Raw genomic sequence first — 16,878 nt, forward strand, 5'->3', positions numbered from 1 at the left:
GGTGGCACTGCAGATTGTGGCACTGCTAACAGCGGCTGTTTCCCCCATGGCTATAGAGACTGGCAGTCTGATGGAGCAGGAGCAAGCCCTTCTGACTGGCAGCAGGTGAAAACCAGCAAAGTTTTGCAGTTTGTACTGGTTTCACCCTTCTTATCCAACCCAATCCTCCATGGGTAACACAGGTTTCTCTATTTACATGGCCAGAAAGAGTTTCTGCCTCTCATACTACGGGTATGTCTTTTCCACAGCAGTCTTATCTTTGCTGAGCAGAAAATACACTGTTAATTTGCTAGGTAACTAAAAACTGGGAAGTTAGCAATAGTAAACTCTGATTAATGAGGTTATTTCTCCAGGATACTCAGATCCACACACAGATTGTGGAGGTTTATCTATAACCACAGCACACACCATCTCCCATACAGCACCTTCCTGGGGTGGGGGGAGCAAGACCACAACCCAAAGGTGAAGGATTCTCAACCTTTGAAAGCCTTTATCTGTAAGGCCCTTAAGAGTTGCAATGACTGCTGAGAAAAGATAAGGTTCTTTCCCAGTGTACACAAATAACCCATCTGGATGATTTCTGTGAGTAACGTCCCTTTTTCATTCTGGGGCAACTTGTGCCAAGAACAGCCAGACCATAATTCTTGAGCCCCCTTCCAAATGTGGTTTCCATTCCCCACATACAAAATGCAATTGGCAAGAGAGCTGTGCTTGCTTGTCTAAAGAGTGCCAGGAAAGAGCCAGCTCACCACAGAAGTAAGACATGAGAGATGGCAGGCCCAGTGACAGCTCCATGAGCTCCAGCTCAGCTCTGTCTTTATGTGGGGCAATGAGACAACTGGAGCAACATCAAGCCTGGGAATGTCTCCAGGCTCACCTCTTCCGAGCTTGCAAGGCTACACCATCCGTTTTACAGCTGCTCACACAGATGGGTTTTGTTACAAAGCTCCTGGTGTCAGGGAGAGGTCTGTGCCCAAGTCCTGCAGCTGAAGAGCTGCAACGGAGCTCTGTGGCTCCAGAGGACTCCAAGAGGAAAGGAGATAAACTACGCTTTAGAAACTGAATGGGTGAAGGGAAGTCTTTGGAACAGATCCATGCCCCTCCACACAAGGACAAGGTGACAAGAAACATATTCCCAGAAGTGAAGCCTGGAGCTGATGTTCGGCCCCAGATGAAGAGCTAATTGCTGACCAGCACCTCCAAGTTCCTGTTTACTTGGGCTCAACACAGCTAATCGGGAATAAACGGCTGTAACAAACCTAGGCGAACAAGATAGCTTCATTTCCTTCCTCCTTACCTCCCATTTCCTTCCCTCTAAAAAAGCAGAGAGAAGTGCTTATGTTAAAATAAAGAAAGTAACTGGGATTTATTGGAAATGAGGATAAAACTATCGCTATTCTCTCCGTGTGCACCGAGGCTCGCAATGGGCAGCGGAATAAGAAGCAGTGAGGACGCGAAGCGGAGCCAGCGGGGCAGCCCCCGGCCCCTCGTCCCGGAGCGCTGGGAGCCGCCGAGGTTCGGCGGGGCGCGGGGAGCCCGGCGGCCCCGCTCGGCGGCGGGGCTCGGAACGCCCGGGGCGAAGGGCTGTGCCCGGGGCCCCCGCCCGCCGCGCCGCTCCGCTCCCCACCCCCGGGCCACCCCGAGGCGTCACTCACTCCGCAGGGAAGGCACCGCGTCCCGGCCGAGGGCGGCGGCGCCGCGGCCGCACAGCAGCAGGAGGAGGAGGAGGAGGAGGCAGCCGGCCAAGAGCCGCAGCCGCACCGCCGGCATCGCCCCGGCGCTGCGCCCGCCCGCTGCCGCCCGCTCCGCTCAGCCCCGGCAGCGGAGCAGCCGGCCCTGCCCCGGGGAGGGCAGAGCGGCGATCCCACCCCGGCGGCGAAGGAGGGGCGGCCCCGGGGGGCGGCCCGCGGGCTCCCCCCGTGGGGCTGCGGGAGGGCTGCGGGGAAGGTCGCGCCGGGAAATGGCGCTCGTGCAGCTCGGGCCGTCTGCCTACGTCAAAACTGTGGATTCACATGGACAGAATACCCTGTAATGACCTTATTTTCTATCTGAAAACACCTACTTTCTTTTGCCTGTACCTCAAGTACTTTTATCTTAAAAAGAACCAGAAAACACATAGAAACATGCGCGGTGGGAGGCCACGGTCAGCACACTCCGTGCTCCCAGGTTCGCTGTTCTGTACCTGAACTGTCCCAGACCCCACTCGGAGACTTGTGTTTTTTGCTAGGTTAGCTTTGACCTCGAAGTCATTTTATGTTTTGGCATGGGGAAAAAGAATTGCCATCTATCATTTTGTTCATCTCTGTCTTCGGTCGAATATTTGTAAGAGCTGCCCCCCTTGGGCTGAGTTTCAGTCTTGCAGAAAGTCAAAAGCAGAACCTCTTGGTTAAAAATAGAGTAACTTTATGGGACTCCACAGGACCGTTTGTTTTCAATCTGCAAAAATCATGTTTCTGGTGTGTTCTTTATGCATAGCAGACAAGTCAGTATATAAACATGTACATAAGTGTAAAAAAAATAAATGCAGTGCTGGAATTGAGACTGTTCCCCCATGTCTACTTCAATCATGATAGAAGGATGGAAAAGAGAAACCTCTGGGCTTGGGGAAACTTCTTTCTGTTGGTTGGTAGAAGAAGGACTTGAGAAGCAAGAGAAAATAAACACTTAGAAGTAGATAAGTGGAGGAGTTTCTCCCCATTTAAGAAATTATAAAAGTGTCTGACAGAGAAAACAGCGGGAAATGCTGCAGAAGCTGGTCTTTAGTGAGCTGACTTTGCAAGGCAGAAGGGCTGTAACTCTCAGGGTGAACCTCTTCTCAGGAAAGCTGCAGCCTTCTGAAATTTTCAGATTCTGGGAGAGAAGCTTGTTAATGAGCCCTTTATGAAAATCTGGCCATTCAGAGCTGTCTACATCTCTTCAGAACTGTTTGGCCACTGCTTTGAGTACTGTGCTCCAGAAAAGGGCTCTCTTGCTGGGTCACACTGAGAAATTCAGCTCTGTTTATGATAGAACAGTTAAAAATAATAGTGCCAGAGAGCAAAAATGAGGCTGCTGGGGGAAGGAGTCCCACTTCAACTGAATTTTACTGCTGATTTCAGCAAGATCAAAGTAATCACATTCTAATTATGTATTGCTAATAATTATCTTATCAAAGTATTTTTGTAAATATTTTGCTAAATGCAAATTAGCAACTTAATTAATTCTAAATGGTTTTCCTTGCTATTTTTATTTGCAATTGACTTCTTTCTCTTTGATGAAACAGTTTTTTTACTGTCATCAATCTATTTTGTTCTCACCAAACTGGTAAATGCTTTCTAGTGCAGCTATAGTTATATTGACCTGGCTATTAATGGCTAAAGTATACTTATTAATTTACAATTGTAAGAATTCTTGGTTGGCATAATGGCTTGTAGAACCAACAAGATTGCCAACATGTTCTGAAGTAAACTTGATGGCAGTTAATAATACCTTAATCATTAAATGGTATAATTTTCCCACTTTTGGGGATGGGGGGTTCTGGTTTGAAGATTTATCTGTCTTCTTTAAGGTATTTGCTGTATTGTTTTGCCTTCTTTATTTTATTTTATTTTCTGTCTGGAACCCACTTTCTGTAAATATTTTTTCTTCATTTCTTTGTTAACGGCCTATTCCCTTCCTTTTTTGTGCATACACATGTACGTATGTATATATATGTATACATATATATATGTATATATATGTATATATATATATATATATATATACATATGCACTTGTTTGAGCTGATCTGCCTTGGCTATTTAGGTACTCTAGACAAATGTTAATTCCTTCCCCTATCTTTTCTTAGACTTCACCTTCTGTGTGAGATCTATACAAAGATATGAATCCAGTGTATGTTCACGACCTCCATACACAAATAAAAGCCATCATTAAATTCACACTAATTCAATTTGCTTACAAACCCATTGCTTTTGTAAGGTACACACACAGATCCAGTGTGTCATGAGTTCAGTGCCTCCTTACACAGTAATTTCTGCTCATAATCTTGAGTCCAAAGATAGGTCTCATTTTTTCCCCAATCAGCCAAAGTGGGAATAACAAACCAGAGAACACCTAGGAAGAAAAAGAAGGCCCAAAATTCTTTGCATTAGCAGTGCCCAGTGAGCAATAACTCCATCTTTTTTGGAGGCAAGGTCCAACATCTTATTTGGACTTGAAAAATGACAGTTCCTAGGCATCCTGAATCCACTCCCCAGCAGGTTTGGGCTGAGGCTGGTGCTAAGTAGAGAGCTGTGGAATGAGCCATGTTCAGGCAGTCCTGTGTTCCCCTTGGCATGCCTTTTGTAGCTGCAGTATGCTTGGAGCTCTGGGCTTTGTGGCTTTTTGAACCCTAACCCTATGTATAATCCTGACCCTAGGCATAGCCCAAACCCTAGGCTGAGAAGTAGATTCACCTTCCCTTTCCCTTATAAATTTTTCTTTTTACCCCAGAAACAAAACTACTCTCATTTATCAGCTCTTCCAGTCATGTTACAACTGGGTACAGTCACTACAGGCACTGCTCCCACCTTCCCTACCTCCTCTGACACATCCCAACCATGACCAGTGACACCCTTTTTCCTTTCTGCAGCCCCACCTGTGTGTTTCTGTCACACCACTCCAGTCTCTCATGCTCCCAGGTAATTGCTGCAGCCACCAGGCTCTGCAGTTTCTGTCCCTGTCAGCTCACCTTGGTTAACACAACCTTACAGAACAGCCTGTACTGTCCAGTTTCAGGTTAAGTCAAATCCCCAGTTGTAAATTGCCAGTTTTATGTTCATTAGTCAGAATGTGGGGGTTTTTAAACTCCACTCCTTTAAAGGGTGGCAAAAGCATTACTATGAGTTTACGTGTCTAAATTCTGCTAAATAGCAGCTGCTCTTTGACAGGCATGAAATGGAGAGAGTTACTGCCCATGTGGCTCTTACAGTGCCACATGAGCCATCCTCAGGTGAGCCCTTACCTTTCTAAGCCCTCCATCCCTCTTCCCCATTAAGTGTTCACTTGGCACAAGTCTAGAATAGCTTGTTACAGTATATGATTCAGTAATAGATAGAAATTTTACTTTTACTCTAAATCTAGCAGTCAGACTGGCTGTTGACTGGCAGTTATATCAAATTCAATAGCAGGCAGATATTCATGTAGTTCATTTGATATGGAATTAAGGGAAAAAATCCAACATTTAAATACTTGCAGTAAAACATAAAAGGCTAGTGTGGCCAGAGCTGCCTCTGGCCTATCCCTCTTTGTTTCTCAAAGCCTTTCTTCTCTTTATCCTTTCCATTTGAGGTCCTTGGCAAAACCATACCTGCTGTATGAAAACCATTCATCCTTCAATGTAACACAGCCATTTTTTTGCCATTTTTGTTGGCACTGTTTCTGTGAAATCAATAGAAGAATGAAGCAGTTTTTTGCAAAGATTTGCCACCAAAAGAATGCCTAACGTGTTCCCAAAATAAAGCTATTAGTATTACACTTTAGATTTATTAGAAGACTCTGAACAACTCAGGAAGAACAAACAAGCACTAACAAAGTACTATCAGTCTAGCTGGAAAAAAACTTGACTGGGTGTAACACTTGGAACAAATATATATGCTTGCAGAAATTCTAGGACATAATGTTTGCTCAGTGCTGACATGATTTCACAGGTTGAGAGAGGGTGTGCCTTTGCACCTTGTACACTCCTTCCCACAAGAGCTGATAATGTATTCTCAGCTGTGCTTACATGCTCCAAAATTAGACTCCAAAATCCCACAGCTAATATAAAATACTTACTGTGTTCATTAGAGAATATATGCATGGGGATACTCAAACAAATTTACTTTGACTCTTTCATTAACCCATTTCTTCTCAACTGAAATAATGCTTTTGTTAGATACCTTACTCTATATTCAATAAAAAATAGTAGACAGATTTTTTTTTTTTTTTTTTTTTTTTTGTTATCTTCAATATTTTGCTTTCTGGTAAATCAGATATAGAGTCCATCTCATATCTGAAGATTTATGAACCAGCATTTAAGAAAGGACTAAAGAGAAAATATGCACTTTGCTTTGTATCTCCAAAAATATATTGCTGCTGTTACTCTGACGGAATGGGTGGATCTTTAGCTTCAAGTAACTTGTCCTATTTAGGAATCTGTAGGAAAGAATCATAGAATGGTTTGGGCTGGTAGAGAACTTAAAGATCATCTAGTTCTAAAGAAAGAAAGAATGACATATGTCATCAATCAGTGTTCCAGAAATAGGCTGCTTGCAATATTCATCCATTCAGTCATTTCCTTGAAAAGTAAAAGGATCCCAAATGAAAAAAAAACCCCAGACATTAAATTTCATGTACTGTCTTTTAAAGTGGGGAGGAAAATAATTTCTAAGGTAATCCAAAGCATGAAAAATTTGCTAAGATTTATGAAAACATGTGAAAACAGTGATAACAACACAGGCTAAAATGGAAAATGAAGAATGAACAAAAAAAACCCTTACTGTAAAATGATTCAATTTTATAATCTTTATTCAACATCAAATAACTCCTTTTTACACAAACAAGCTGAATAATTTACTGGTTTCTTTCAAATAGATGAAGTTAAAATTTGTCTCTTTTTAGATTATGTGTGATAAGTTTTGGGGGGCAATAACTCTGTTATACACACTGCAAAACGAGCTTGAACTTCTTCATAAAGGCAGATGAGGCATGGAGACTGTTGCACTTGACACCCAAATCTTGTATCCCAGACTCACTACCCTCTAGTTACATTACAAAACAAACTTGAATGCAATCTGGACATTTACAATGTAAATTTACATGCACCTTTTAATAATCAAATGAAAAATTATCCATTCAACATACATTACTGAAATTACTATTCTATAGGGTGTATGAGAGATACAAATACCATAAAATTGCTGATGTTATTTCTTTTATTCAATTTAACTCATTAGTGAATAGAAGTATTACTATTAAAAAATGTTTTGGCCAATCTCAAGGTCCAGCCTCAGGTCAAAACAGTGTTTGTGAAAACAGCAGAAAGACTTTTTCATCACACTTACCACACACAAACTCACTTATAGCTTGGTGGAGGAAAAAAAATTGAAAAGAGAAAAATATGAACTTTGATAAAAATTCTACAAGGTGAAAATAATATAGTTAACAAAAAGGGATGAATTCCACTCTTGTTTCTAGGTTGAATACCAAGTGAGATCTTCAAAGTTCTTGAAATCTGGGAGTTTAGTCAAAATTTATGATCTAAAATAATGCTGTTAAAGGATGGCTCATATGTATGAGTCAAGATGATATCCCTCAATAATAGAAACCTTCCTCACCAAGTCCTTCCATTTTCTCTCTTCTGATGAATTCTTAATTGTTTGAATGATTTCCACCCTGACAAGTTGGAAGGTGCACAGAAAATTTATAGTACAGTCAGTCACAGCAGGGAAACTGCAGATAATCCTGCCTGGCTCCTGTACATCTTTGATAGTTTGGAGAGACATTGTTAGGAGGAGCCATTGGACTGTAAACATAACAAATTAGATCTCTACTGATCATCAGAAGACACAAGTGATGGGAAGAAGATGAGAAGGTTTGTGAAATGAGATCTTCTGTAGGAACAGGGAATGTAGAGCACCAAGCATTTGATATGAAATGCAAACACTACTTTGTTATTAACTTTTGAAGGCTGAGATATGTTGGAATATTGAAACGGGCAGCCTACAGGAGAAAGGCTTTCAGCCCTAATAGTAAGCAGCGAAATCAGATCCCAGAAACAGAACTTAAAGGGCATTTAATAAACAGTATAGAATTTTCTTACTTGAAAAGTAATAAAAATATTTTAATTTCGTTCAGAAAAAGTTTATAATTTGATTACTTCTATGTGAGAAATAAAAGAGTAACAGATAACCTACATGGGTGAAGTCCAGATTTCCCTAGACCTTTAGGCAACCCTCCCCCAAGTGGAATCTGAGCAGATTCAGGGGCCAGCTTTGCATGCCATGAGTTTATCCATGTGCCAGGGAAACAGGATTTGCTCCCACGTGTAACTTGAACTGACATCTGTGGAAGTCCAGTGGTGGAAGCGCCACAGACGTGAGCCTTTATCTGTGCAGTTTCCACTGTGAGATGTGCAGGGATACCAGAACACAGATGTGAATCTGTTCCAGTTTAATCATAGGCATCATTTCCATCACACTGCTATAATTTTGGTGGTTCTAGCATCACCTTCTTTTCAAAGGCATCTGATACTATTTCTTTTTGCACAGATATATGTATATCGGTTCTAATTCACGCATAGACAGTATTAATCAGTTTGTTTAAACAAAACAATCTTTGTAAACCAAAACTAATAGTTTCACTGAAACTAGATCCACATCTGTAGCCATTGACTCTAGAAGGCTTTGGATCAGGCCCTAAAACAGGCATGGGTCAGAGCTAGCTAATATACCAGTCTCAATTCCAGAAATTGTGGAGGATATGGAGACTGAAGTTGCACAGACTTGGTAAATATTTATTACAAAATGGACATCAACTTTTTCAGATCAAATATATTCAGATCAATACTTTTTCAGATGAAACTCCCTATTTACCTTAGGGAATGTATGTGATCATTTGTAACAGTGCCAAAATACCTTTGATTTCTAAGTCTTCATTTCTAAGTACCTTCATATGTACATTTTGACCATCTGTTTCAGAGTAGCAAAAAATGCAGCTGAAAAGTGATATTAGAAAATAAAGTTCATTATTGTTACCTTAAAGTAGTCCAATGTTGTAATTTTTCTATGCCATCATGTTAGTTACTTTTATACTTTCTTTATCCAATGCTATGCGTGCTAGCAGATTACAATTAAAAATTGCAATTCATTTGTTATTAGCTAAAATGGAGATTTGAAATTCCTCATTAACATAATGGAAATGAATATTAAGTTAAATCCATAGATCTTTTTGTTGTTTAGTTTGAGGGGAAAAAAGCCAAATCAAACCTAAAACCAAACAACCCAGCCCAAAAGAACTGAATATGTTATTATGCACAAGAATAAGCAGTTTGGCTTCTGGGCATTGAAAGAACCTCACAACTATGGACACATCAGGAAAAAAGTACTGTGTTTGTGTGTGGAAATAAACCTTTTGTATGAAGATTTCTGCATGAAAAGGGCTCCTGAGCCACTTTGTGTGATGGCCCAGCATGTGAGGTGTATCGTGAGCACTCAAATCATTTACAGAATGTAAATGGTGAAATGAAGTTGAGCTAATCCTCTGGTTTAAAAGTGTGTCAACTGGGTTCTCTAATTTACAAATATTTATCTTTTTCTCTGTATCCTTTTTACTAGAATTTAAAAGAGGAAAAAAAAAGCAGTCTGTGTCTGGAGCAGAAAACAACTGCAGGTGAATAAGGCTTCATTATCTTGATTTAACTTTCCCTGAGATAATCCCAGGGCCTAGGTCCTTGAAGAACATCAAAAAGCAACAAGGAAAAGAAAGAGAGAAACAGGACAAGAAAGAAGAATTAGAGAAGAAATGTTTCTGTATAACTTACATTTACAGAAGACAGGCAATATCACTACTTTTTTTTCTGATGAGAAACTATTCAGTCACACATGTGATATGAGAAAACTGAATCCTCAGTAATTTGAACTGCATTCATGAAAAAACCAAAATGTTTCCTAAATTTAAACCAGCCCACCAAATAGACGGGTGCAAATACATTCCTAAAGACTAATTTATGGGATTGTGTGTAAGAACAAAGTAGTATAAAGTTCACTGTATGTATCAAATTTAACAAAAAATAAGCTTACATGATAATTTAAAATCCTCAGTATTAAAGACAAAATTAAAATTATTTTTGACACCATTTTTTAAAGATGGGGCTGTAACATTAAAGGGTCATTTAAAAAATATTTCCACTAACCCTTACTACTAATATGTTATCTTTATTTGTCCCAACACAAGGTATATATTCTCTAACAGAATGGTTATACCACTGCAACTTGTAAACAAATATCACATAATCAGCTGAGAAGAAACAAGTTTAGATTTAGATTTCCTGCCAGTAAAGCTGAGTTTGTAGTGTTGGAGGTGCTAATAGAAGTCTGCAGCCATGGGTCTTTTATGCATATCTTGGTTCTTGTAAGTCACATTTTTAAAAGTAGTTGTTGAGCCTCTGTACAGTGGATTTGTTTCCTAAAAAACACAAAAGCAAAACAAACAAACAAACAAAAACCCCAAACAAAAACAGATTAAATGGGAGTCACACAAAGTTTGTATAGAAGTAATGTATCTTTGAGGACTTTAGAATAGCTTTTGGTTGCTCACTTGTGTTCCAAGCCACTGAAATCCAGACTGATCTGAATTCAGGCAGCACAAACCAGTCTGGGCTCAGGAACATGCTTCCCTTCACATCAGCCTCCCTGATTAAAGTAATGCACATCATCAAACAATACCTCATCAAATGTGTCCCATAAAATTTGTGTATCAAATCTGGCAGTTAGACCTTTATAAAACCACAGAGAGCTTCCCAGGAGTTAAGTGTGACTTGTCATGGTGCTTTTGTCTCATACAGTACCTACTGTGTGCTGGGAGAAGGGCAAGTCTCACCTGAGCTTTTCATCCTGGCCTCTCATCAATCACTTCCTATCTTTCCCTCTTGTGACAGAACAGAAAATTAAAATGCTTCTATCAACTGTATCCTTCCCTTCCTTCTTACCATACCTAACTCTCCTGAAGGATCAAGAAAACATTCTCAGGTGGCCTTGCCTGTAAGTTAGTGATTTTTCCCAGGTCAAAAGCTGAAAGGCTGACAGTGCCCATTCTTGGGAAAAGTTGCAATCACAGGACTTTGTAGGAGAGTAGAGCTGTGTGAGCACATTTTCTGCTTACTCAGCATGCTTTTTTTGAAAAGATCCTCAGAAGCCCTAAAGCTTTTGCAAAAGAGCAAAAAAGTCAAGGGCAGAAAAGAAAGAAGAAAAGGGAACATGTGGTGCAAGCTTACATTCGGTGCCCAGAGCTATAGATAGAAAACAAGGCCTGGATTTCTCTGTCCTTTCCCCTGCATTTGGGACAGTTCCATTCACTTCTGCTCGGTGGGAGTGGGCTTGGATCATGACAGAGGCCAGGAACAACCTCCCTTTCCTAAACAGCTCTTAACAGGCAGAGGGCTACACCTTGGATAATCAGACAGGCAGACAACTGCATTGGATTAATGGAAGACTGGCTACTAATTAAAAACTACTAACAAACTATTAATAAAAACCCAGTTATCTTCCACATTCTTACATGTGGAAGAAATTAAACCAGGAGATGAAACACTAGGTAATCTTCATCCATTAAAGAATCATTATTTTACTTTATAGAATAGTAAATGTGGCAAAAACCTAGCAGCAAAATCTATCCATTTAAAAGAGCAAAATCAAGACCCAGAATTTTAAAGGCAGCTGTGCATCATGTAACCAAACTAAAGAACCTCATATAAAATCAATGTATTTCACATACCGTTTGCCATTTAACTTTTGATTTTTCTGCTTCAAACTTGGCCACCTCTTTTCGGTCTTGAAGTGACACCAGTAATTTCCATATGCAAAGTAAAACAATGCCAATGAGAAGGATAGCAAGGGTGACACCCACCACTATCATTGGGATATTTGGATGCTGTGCACAATCTGGGGAAACAAAACCAGTTATGACTGTAGATAACCAATCAATAAATTTTAGGCAATTAAAAACAGTCAAGAGATGTGCTGAGATTTTTCATTTGCCATAAGCTGGGCACACCTTTTTCTTCGAGTTCATGTTATTTTTCTTCTGCTAGCTTCCTAAAGGGTTTGTGAAACCATCTGAAAAATATTGCAATAAAATGTTTTTTAAATTATTTGTTAACTTATTCCACTGCTCTTTTACCATGACAATTAGCAGTTGCTGGATACAGACACAAGTTTTGAAGAGAAAAGTCAGAAAATTGATTTCAGATCTGTTTCAATATAATTATAAAAAACAGGGCTGACTTGACAAAATTAGGAATTTTACAATGTTGTGGCTGGAACTCAATTTCAATTAACTGATATTCAGTGGGTTGCAGAAGAAAAGATCCTAGTAGATCTATGTCAGGGTAAAGTCACCAAAGACATTGATAAAACAGAGGAAACTTCATTTCTTTCATGAAAACAATGAGGAAAAAATTCCTTCAGATTTATTGAAAATGTTGAACTGTACAACTGGAAGTAATTTTGCATTTCCAGTTCTGCAATAAATTTTACAATAAAATATTTCAGAGGGTCAGAATTAAAAGTGAAATTTTTGCTTCACCAAAACCCAAAGAAGTTTGATTATTTTAATATTAGAAAGTACTGTCTATGAAAGTTAGTGAACACTACTATTTTACAAAGTTTTCTTCTGAACCATGGTTTCAGAACATTAAAAAATTCATTTCAGTCTGGCTTGTCTTACATGATTGCATTTCACATTCTGGTTTTGCTTGATGGCCTCAGTTAACTAATTCTGAGGGGCTGTGTTTTGAGCCCTGGGCTGGTGTTCTGGCTACTGGTGCCTTATTAACTTCAGTTCCATGAATGAAATTCTATTTCAAGAGAATTTCTTGAGGTCTCATCTCGGTTCACATTTTAAGGTCCAGGAGCAGAACAGCAGATGACAGTGAAACTGGTTATTGTAGCATTGTGGGAGGGCCATTACACAGAGGTCAATGAACTCTCAGAGGTCAGTGAAAAGATATTTCTTCTTCTTCTCCTTTTTTTTTTTTTTTTTTTTTTGGCAAATCTACTTAAAATACATAATAAAGTATTTAATAAAGATAAAATCTTCCCTTTAAATCCTTGAATCTTAGGGATGTAGTATAAGAGGTGTGCTTCTTTAGTACTACATTTGTTACAGGCACCTTTGTATATATAATTTCAAAGTGATTTATAGTTTTATTACATAATGCAAATGATGTTTAGTATCATCCTCTTAGAACTGCACAAGCTGTTGAAAAAATTAACTTATTTTTAGAGCCCAAGGATCATTCTGCCTATTTTTCATGAAAGGCCAAGTATTTATGTCACCACTGCATTAAATAAGTACTTGGGGAGATCTTTGGCTGGGCAGAGAAAGGCTACAAACACAAGGAGGAGATGTGCTGCTTTAAAGAGCTCTGCTTCTAGATGCTAACCTTGTCTGTGGTTTTAAATCAGATTTCACCTACAAAAAAACAATATTCACTGCTTACCTTTCCGTTCTATGTTGTGAATGACTGTCCTTCCCTGTTCATCCACAGCCAGTAGAAATGTGGTTACACACTCATTTTCCCCCTGCAAAGAGCAGGAAATGAATTTATCCTCTGAATAATCTGCAGAGGGAAGGAAAAAAAGTAATTCATCAGATCAAATGCAATTTAAACTTTAATAACCAGAGAGACTGCTGGCATCATGTTTGTCACAGCCTTGTCTGCAGATGGTAAAGAGTGAAAGACAAAAGCAGAAATACTGTCAGAATTTCTACTAAATTTAATGGCTTTTCTTCCAATCCCAGTTTTGTTTCTGATTTTTCACTTATATTTCCAAGGAACTGATCCAGATGTTGTCAGTCTGCACTGACCACCTAGTGCACCTTGTTACTTTAGTGTACTGTGAATTTCAATGAATTGGAAGTGCTCCCAAAACTCTTAACTGGCAGCTGTCTAGGAAATGTAATAGCCCTAAACGATGGGGCAAAGTAACCAGTGGAACAAAGTATGCTCCTTTGGTTTGCAGTTACTCCTGGACCTGTAGATCATATTTCAGGAGTAGATATACATACATCAAGCAGCTGTGGGTGTTGTTAAAAGGGCTGCCATTCATTTCCTACACAATAGGCCCCTCAAAGGTCACTGTGTGTCCAGTAGTGTTACAAGAGTAACAGTAAATAAAGATTAATAACAGGATGATAAAGATTAATAACAGAAAACTGCCAATGTGAGATTTTTGTAACGAGATTCTGGATGAAGCAGATAAAGTGACCTGAGATGATAGTCTGACCCCATTTATTCATCCCTCCACTTACTGTTGATTGCAAACAAATTTAATCCATTTCTTCCTTCCAGGTTATTCCTAACTGGGGAGCTGAGAAAAATTCATTCAAAGGGAACAGAGAGACCGAAGGAAGCTGACTTTGAGGGACAATATAAAGCAAATAAGCAATCAGAAAGTGAGAGTACAAGTGCAGAACTGGAAATGTCATCATTTGGAGTATAGCTATGATATAATATTTTACAGAGAAAAAAATACTTAATACCTGTGTGCAAAATTACCTCTGGGCCTGAATGTTCATGTTTTCATATAGTCCATGATTTGAGATATCACTGGAAATCTAGGTATGCTTTTCAACATATTTTAGTTAATATATCACAGGATTTAATTTTTAGAAGAAAATAAACCAGTAGGCTTCTCAAATATTTCTTTAAAATTATTGTCACTAACCATTATTTTCTACCCATTCAAAACTCTTAATGAAATTTCATAAGCAATTGTGCTAAAAATCCTAAAGTCCTCAAGCTTTAATATGAAGAGTAATTGAATAGAAATCAGACAAGAATAGAGCATTTTAAAGAAATCTACACTACATTTTAAAAAATGCTTGCTCTATTTTTTCTTCCCCATATTGGTTATTATCACAAGATTTGATCTTATAGAAAATACTATTAAACACCATAGAAAAGATGGAACTATTGACTACCCTCCACTCCTTTTCTCTGCTTGTTATAAAAAGAGAACCCTAGCTGGTTGGATTTTGATTTGAGCCTTGTATTTAACCTGTGCTGGCCCTTGGTGGCAGCACCTTGTGTTATCTGCCAAGGGGACAGGCAGCCTAAACCTGCTGATTTAACACGATCTGATTTTGTTAGAAAGGCCATGAACTGCAGACTTATGGCTCTTGTTGGCATGTCACAGTTCCAGTAACACTGACAAAAGTTTTGCAATGTTTGTACTTTCCCAACTCTTTTAAGCAAGCAGACTCAAAATACTAAGTTGCTTACCAAGAGGAAAAAAAAGGAAAAGGATAGTTGTTAGCTATCCTGAAAATGGAGAAAAACTTGCAAGCATATACCAAATATCAACTAGAAGGCAGTAACTGCACATAGATTGGTTATTTTTACATGGTAATTTTTTGTTTAATGTCATAATTTGAAAGCAAGGGGAGCAGCATACTGATTATGTGCAATGATGTAGAAATGAAAGCAAAAGTGCCAGTTCAAGCTATTCAGAATCCAGCTTATGGTTAGCATTTTTATTTCTCTGATATTATTTTTAGAATGAGGGATCACTAAAGAGAGACCATTGCATATGTTATTTGCAGTTCATCAGCATAAAAATTTGCCTGCGTAGGCAAAATCCTGTAATTTACATCTGTGTAATCTTCTGCATTCCGCAGTGAATCGTCACACCCTTCTGCAGCCTAATTCTGGTAATTTAAATTGTATTTGAAATAACTAGAGTCACACTGGAGGAGAAATCAGGTAACAGTGGCAAGCAGGAGACTCAAAGCATGAAATACTGTTTCATAGCAGATACATTCATAAAAGATTCAACACCCAAAATGTTGACCATAAATTTAAATGTCATTATGCCCTTTCGTGTTTGCCTTTTGCTCAACAAAATGCCTTTTTTGAGCAGAGTTCACCTCACTCTGACTCATAACAGAGCAGAGCTGACATAGAGGATTATTCAGCCTCCAGTACCCACTTTGCTGCTGCACTGGGAATTTGTGAGGTGTCGACACTATGGGGTAGGAAAAACTCAGGTTCTCCAAGGAAAGTATAACTGTCCCTGCTGGGCTTGTGGCAGGAGCAGCCTGGTGCCCTGTGGCTGGGGTGCTGGCAGGAGACGCCTTTGAATTTTGGTTCCTCTTGGCTAGTGAGCAGAGCAACAAGAGCTCCTCCTACACCTATGTGGCAAATGGGTGATTAGTCTAATTTAAATGTTCAAGTATTAATTGAGAATGAAAATAGAAGTTTGAAATTGGTGCCTGCTGTGAAGATAAGCCCAGGACATGTGGAGCCATCAGGACCTGCAGAGCTACTGGACACCCCATGGCCTGGCAGATCCGTGGGCTCACCTCACCTGCTGGTGGGGAGCAGGAGAACAAACCCCTGGTAAACCCAGAACCAAAGCAGGGAGGTGAAAGGCACAACTCAGAGCCTAAAATGGGCACTCCCAGGAAACAGGAAAATGTAAAGCCCACGCTTTTTTGTTGCTTCACACTTCCAGTCATTGTGTTGCAACATCCATGTACAAAAGAGAAACAAAATTTTTGAAGTGCTAATGTTTTATTTAACCAAAAGCTTTTACTTTTTTCTTTCCGCACAAGCCTTGAAGTATTAAAGAAACAAAAACATAAACCAGAAAGAAGTATACTACCCCATGAAATTGCTAAATAATCTGTCTTAAATATTATGTGGTATAATACTTATGCCACTTCCAGATTGGTGGGTTTTGTTCAGATAATAGTTTTTATCATATTATATTTTAGCTATTGTTTTAAAAGTTACTTTTTTCATTCAGGACTTCTTGATGAGGCTATCCAAGCATTTCAGATGAAACAGTTTGCCACAGCTGCTGCTTCTTTTTTTTGTTTTGTTTTGTTTTGTTCAGGTATCTGAATGGGAACATGAAGGTTGCAGTGACTGCTGTAAATAATTTTAAATCTAAAGAAGTAGCTGACAGTCCTAATCAGGGAAGCACAGGACATGAAAAAAAGGAAATATGCAGGAATAAGAGATGATATTGCATGCTCGTATTCCTGTGACCTCTGTATGTGAACAGAACCATATAAAAGGCTGTTTCTGGTCTTGATTAGCATTCATTATATTTAAAAGCATAATGTTTTTCATATTCCTAGCTACAAATATCTTCC

General features: G+C 39.2%; 2 protein-coding genes across 3 annotated transcripts in view; both read right to left on the reverse strand.

The window, feature by feature from the left end:
* The window catches only part of PLA2R1 (phospholipase A2 receptor 1), a 37,373-nt gene extending 35,568 nt beyond the window's left edge, over positions 1 to 1,805 (reverse strand). The window contains exon 1 of the mRNA XM_059852935.1: positions 1,656 to 1,805. Within this exon, the coding sequence (XP_059708918.1) occupies positions 1,656 to 1,770 (115 nt within the window). The 5' untranslated portion in view covers positions 1,771 to 1,805. The remainder of the gene's footprint in view (positions 1 to 1,655) is intronic.
* Positions 1,806 to 6,507: 4,702 nt separating this feature from the next.
* ITGB6 (integrin subunit beta 6) overlaps positions 6,508 to 16,878 on the reverse strand; it is a 33,290-nt gene continuing 22,919 nt past the window's right edge. For both annotated transcript variants that reach the window (XM_059852938.1, XM_059852937.1), the window contains exons 14-16: positions 13,217 to 13,336; positions 11,491 to 11,657; positions 6,508 to 10,182 (exon numbers count right to left, since the gene is read on the reverse strand). In XM_059852938.1, the coding sequence (XP_059708921.1) occupies positions 10,081 to 10,182; positions 11,491 to 11,657; positions 13,217 to 13,336 (389 nt within the window). In that variant the 3' untranslated portion in view covers positions 6,508 to 10,080. The remainder of the gene's footprint in view (positions 10,183 to 11,490; positions 11,658 to 13,216; positions 13,337 to 16,878) is intronic.

Source organism: Haemorhous mexicanus, chromosome 8 (genome assembly GCF_027477595.1).
Source record: "Haemorhous mexicanus isolate bHaeMex1 chromosome 8, bHaeMex1.pri, whole genome shotgun sequence".
Taxonomy (NCBI): domain Eukaryota; kingdom Metazoa; phylum Chordata; class Aves; order Passeriformes; family Fringillidae; genus Haemorhous; species Haemorhous mexicanus.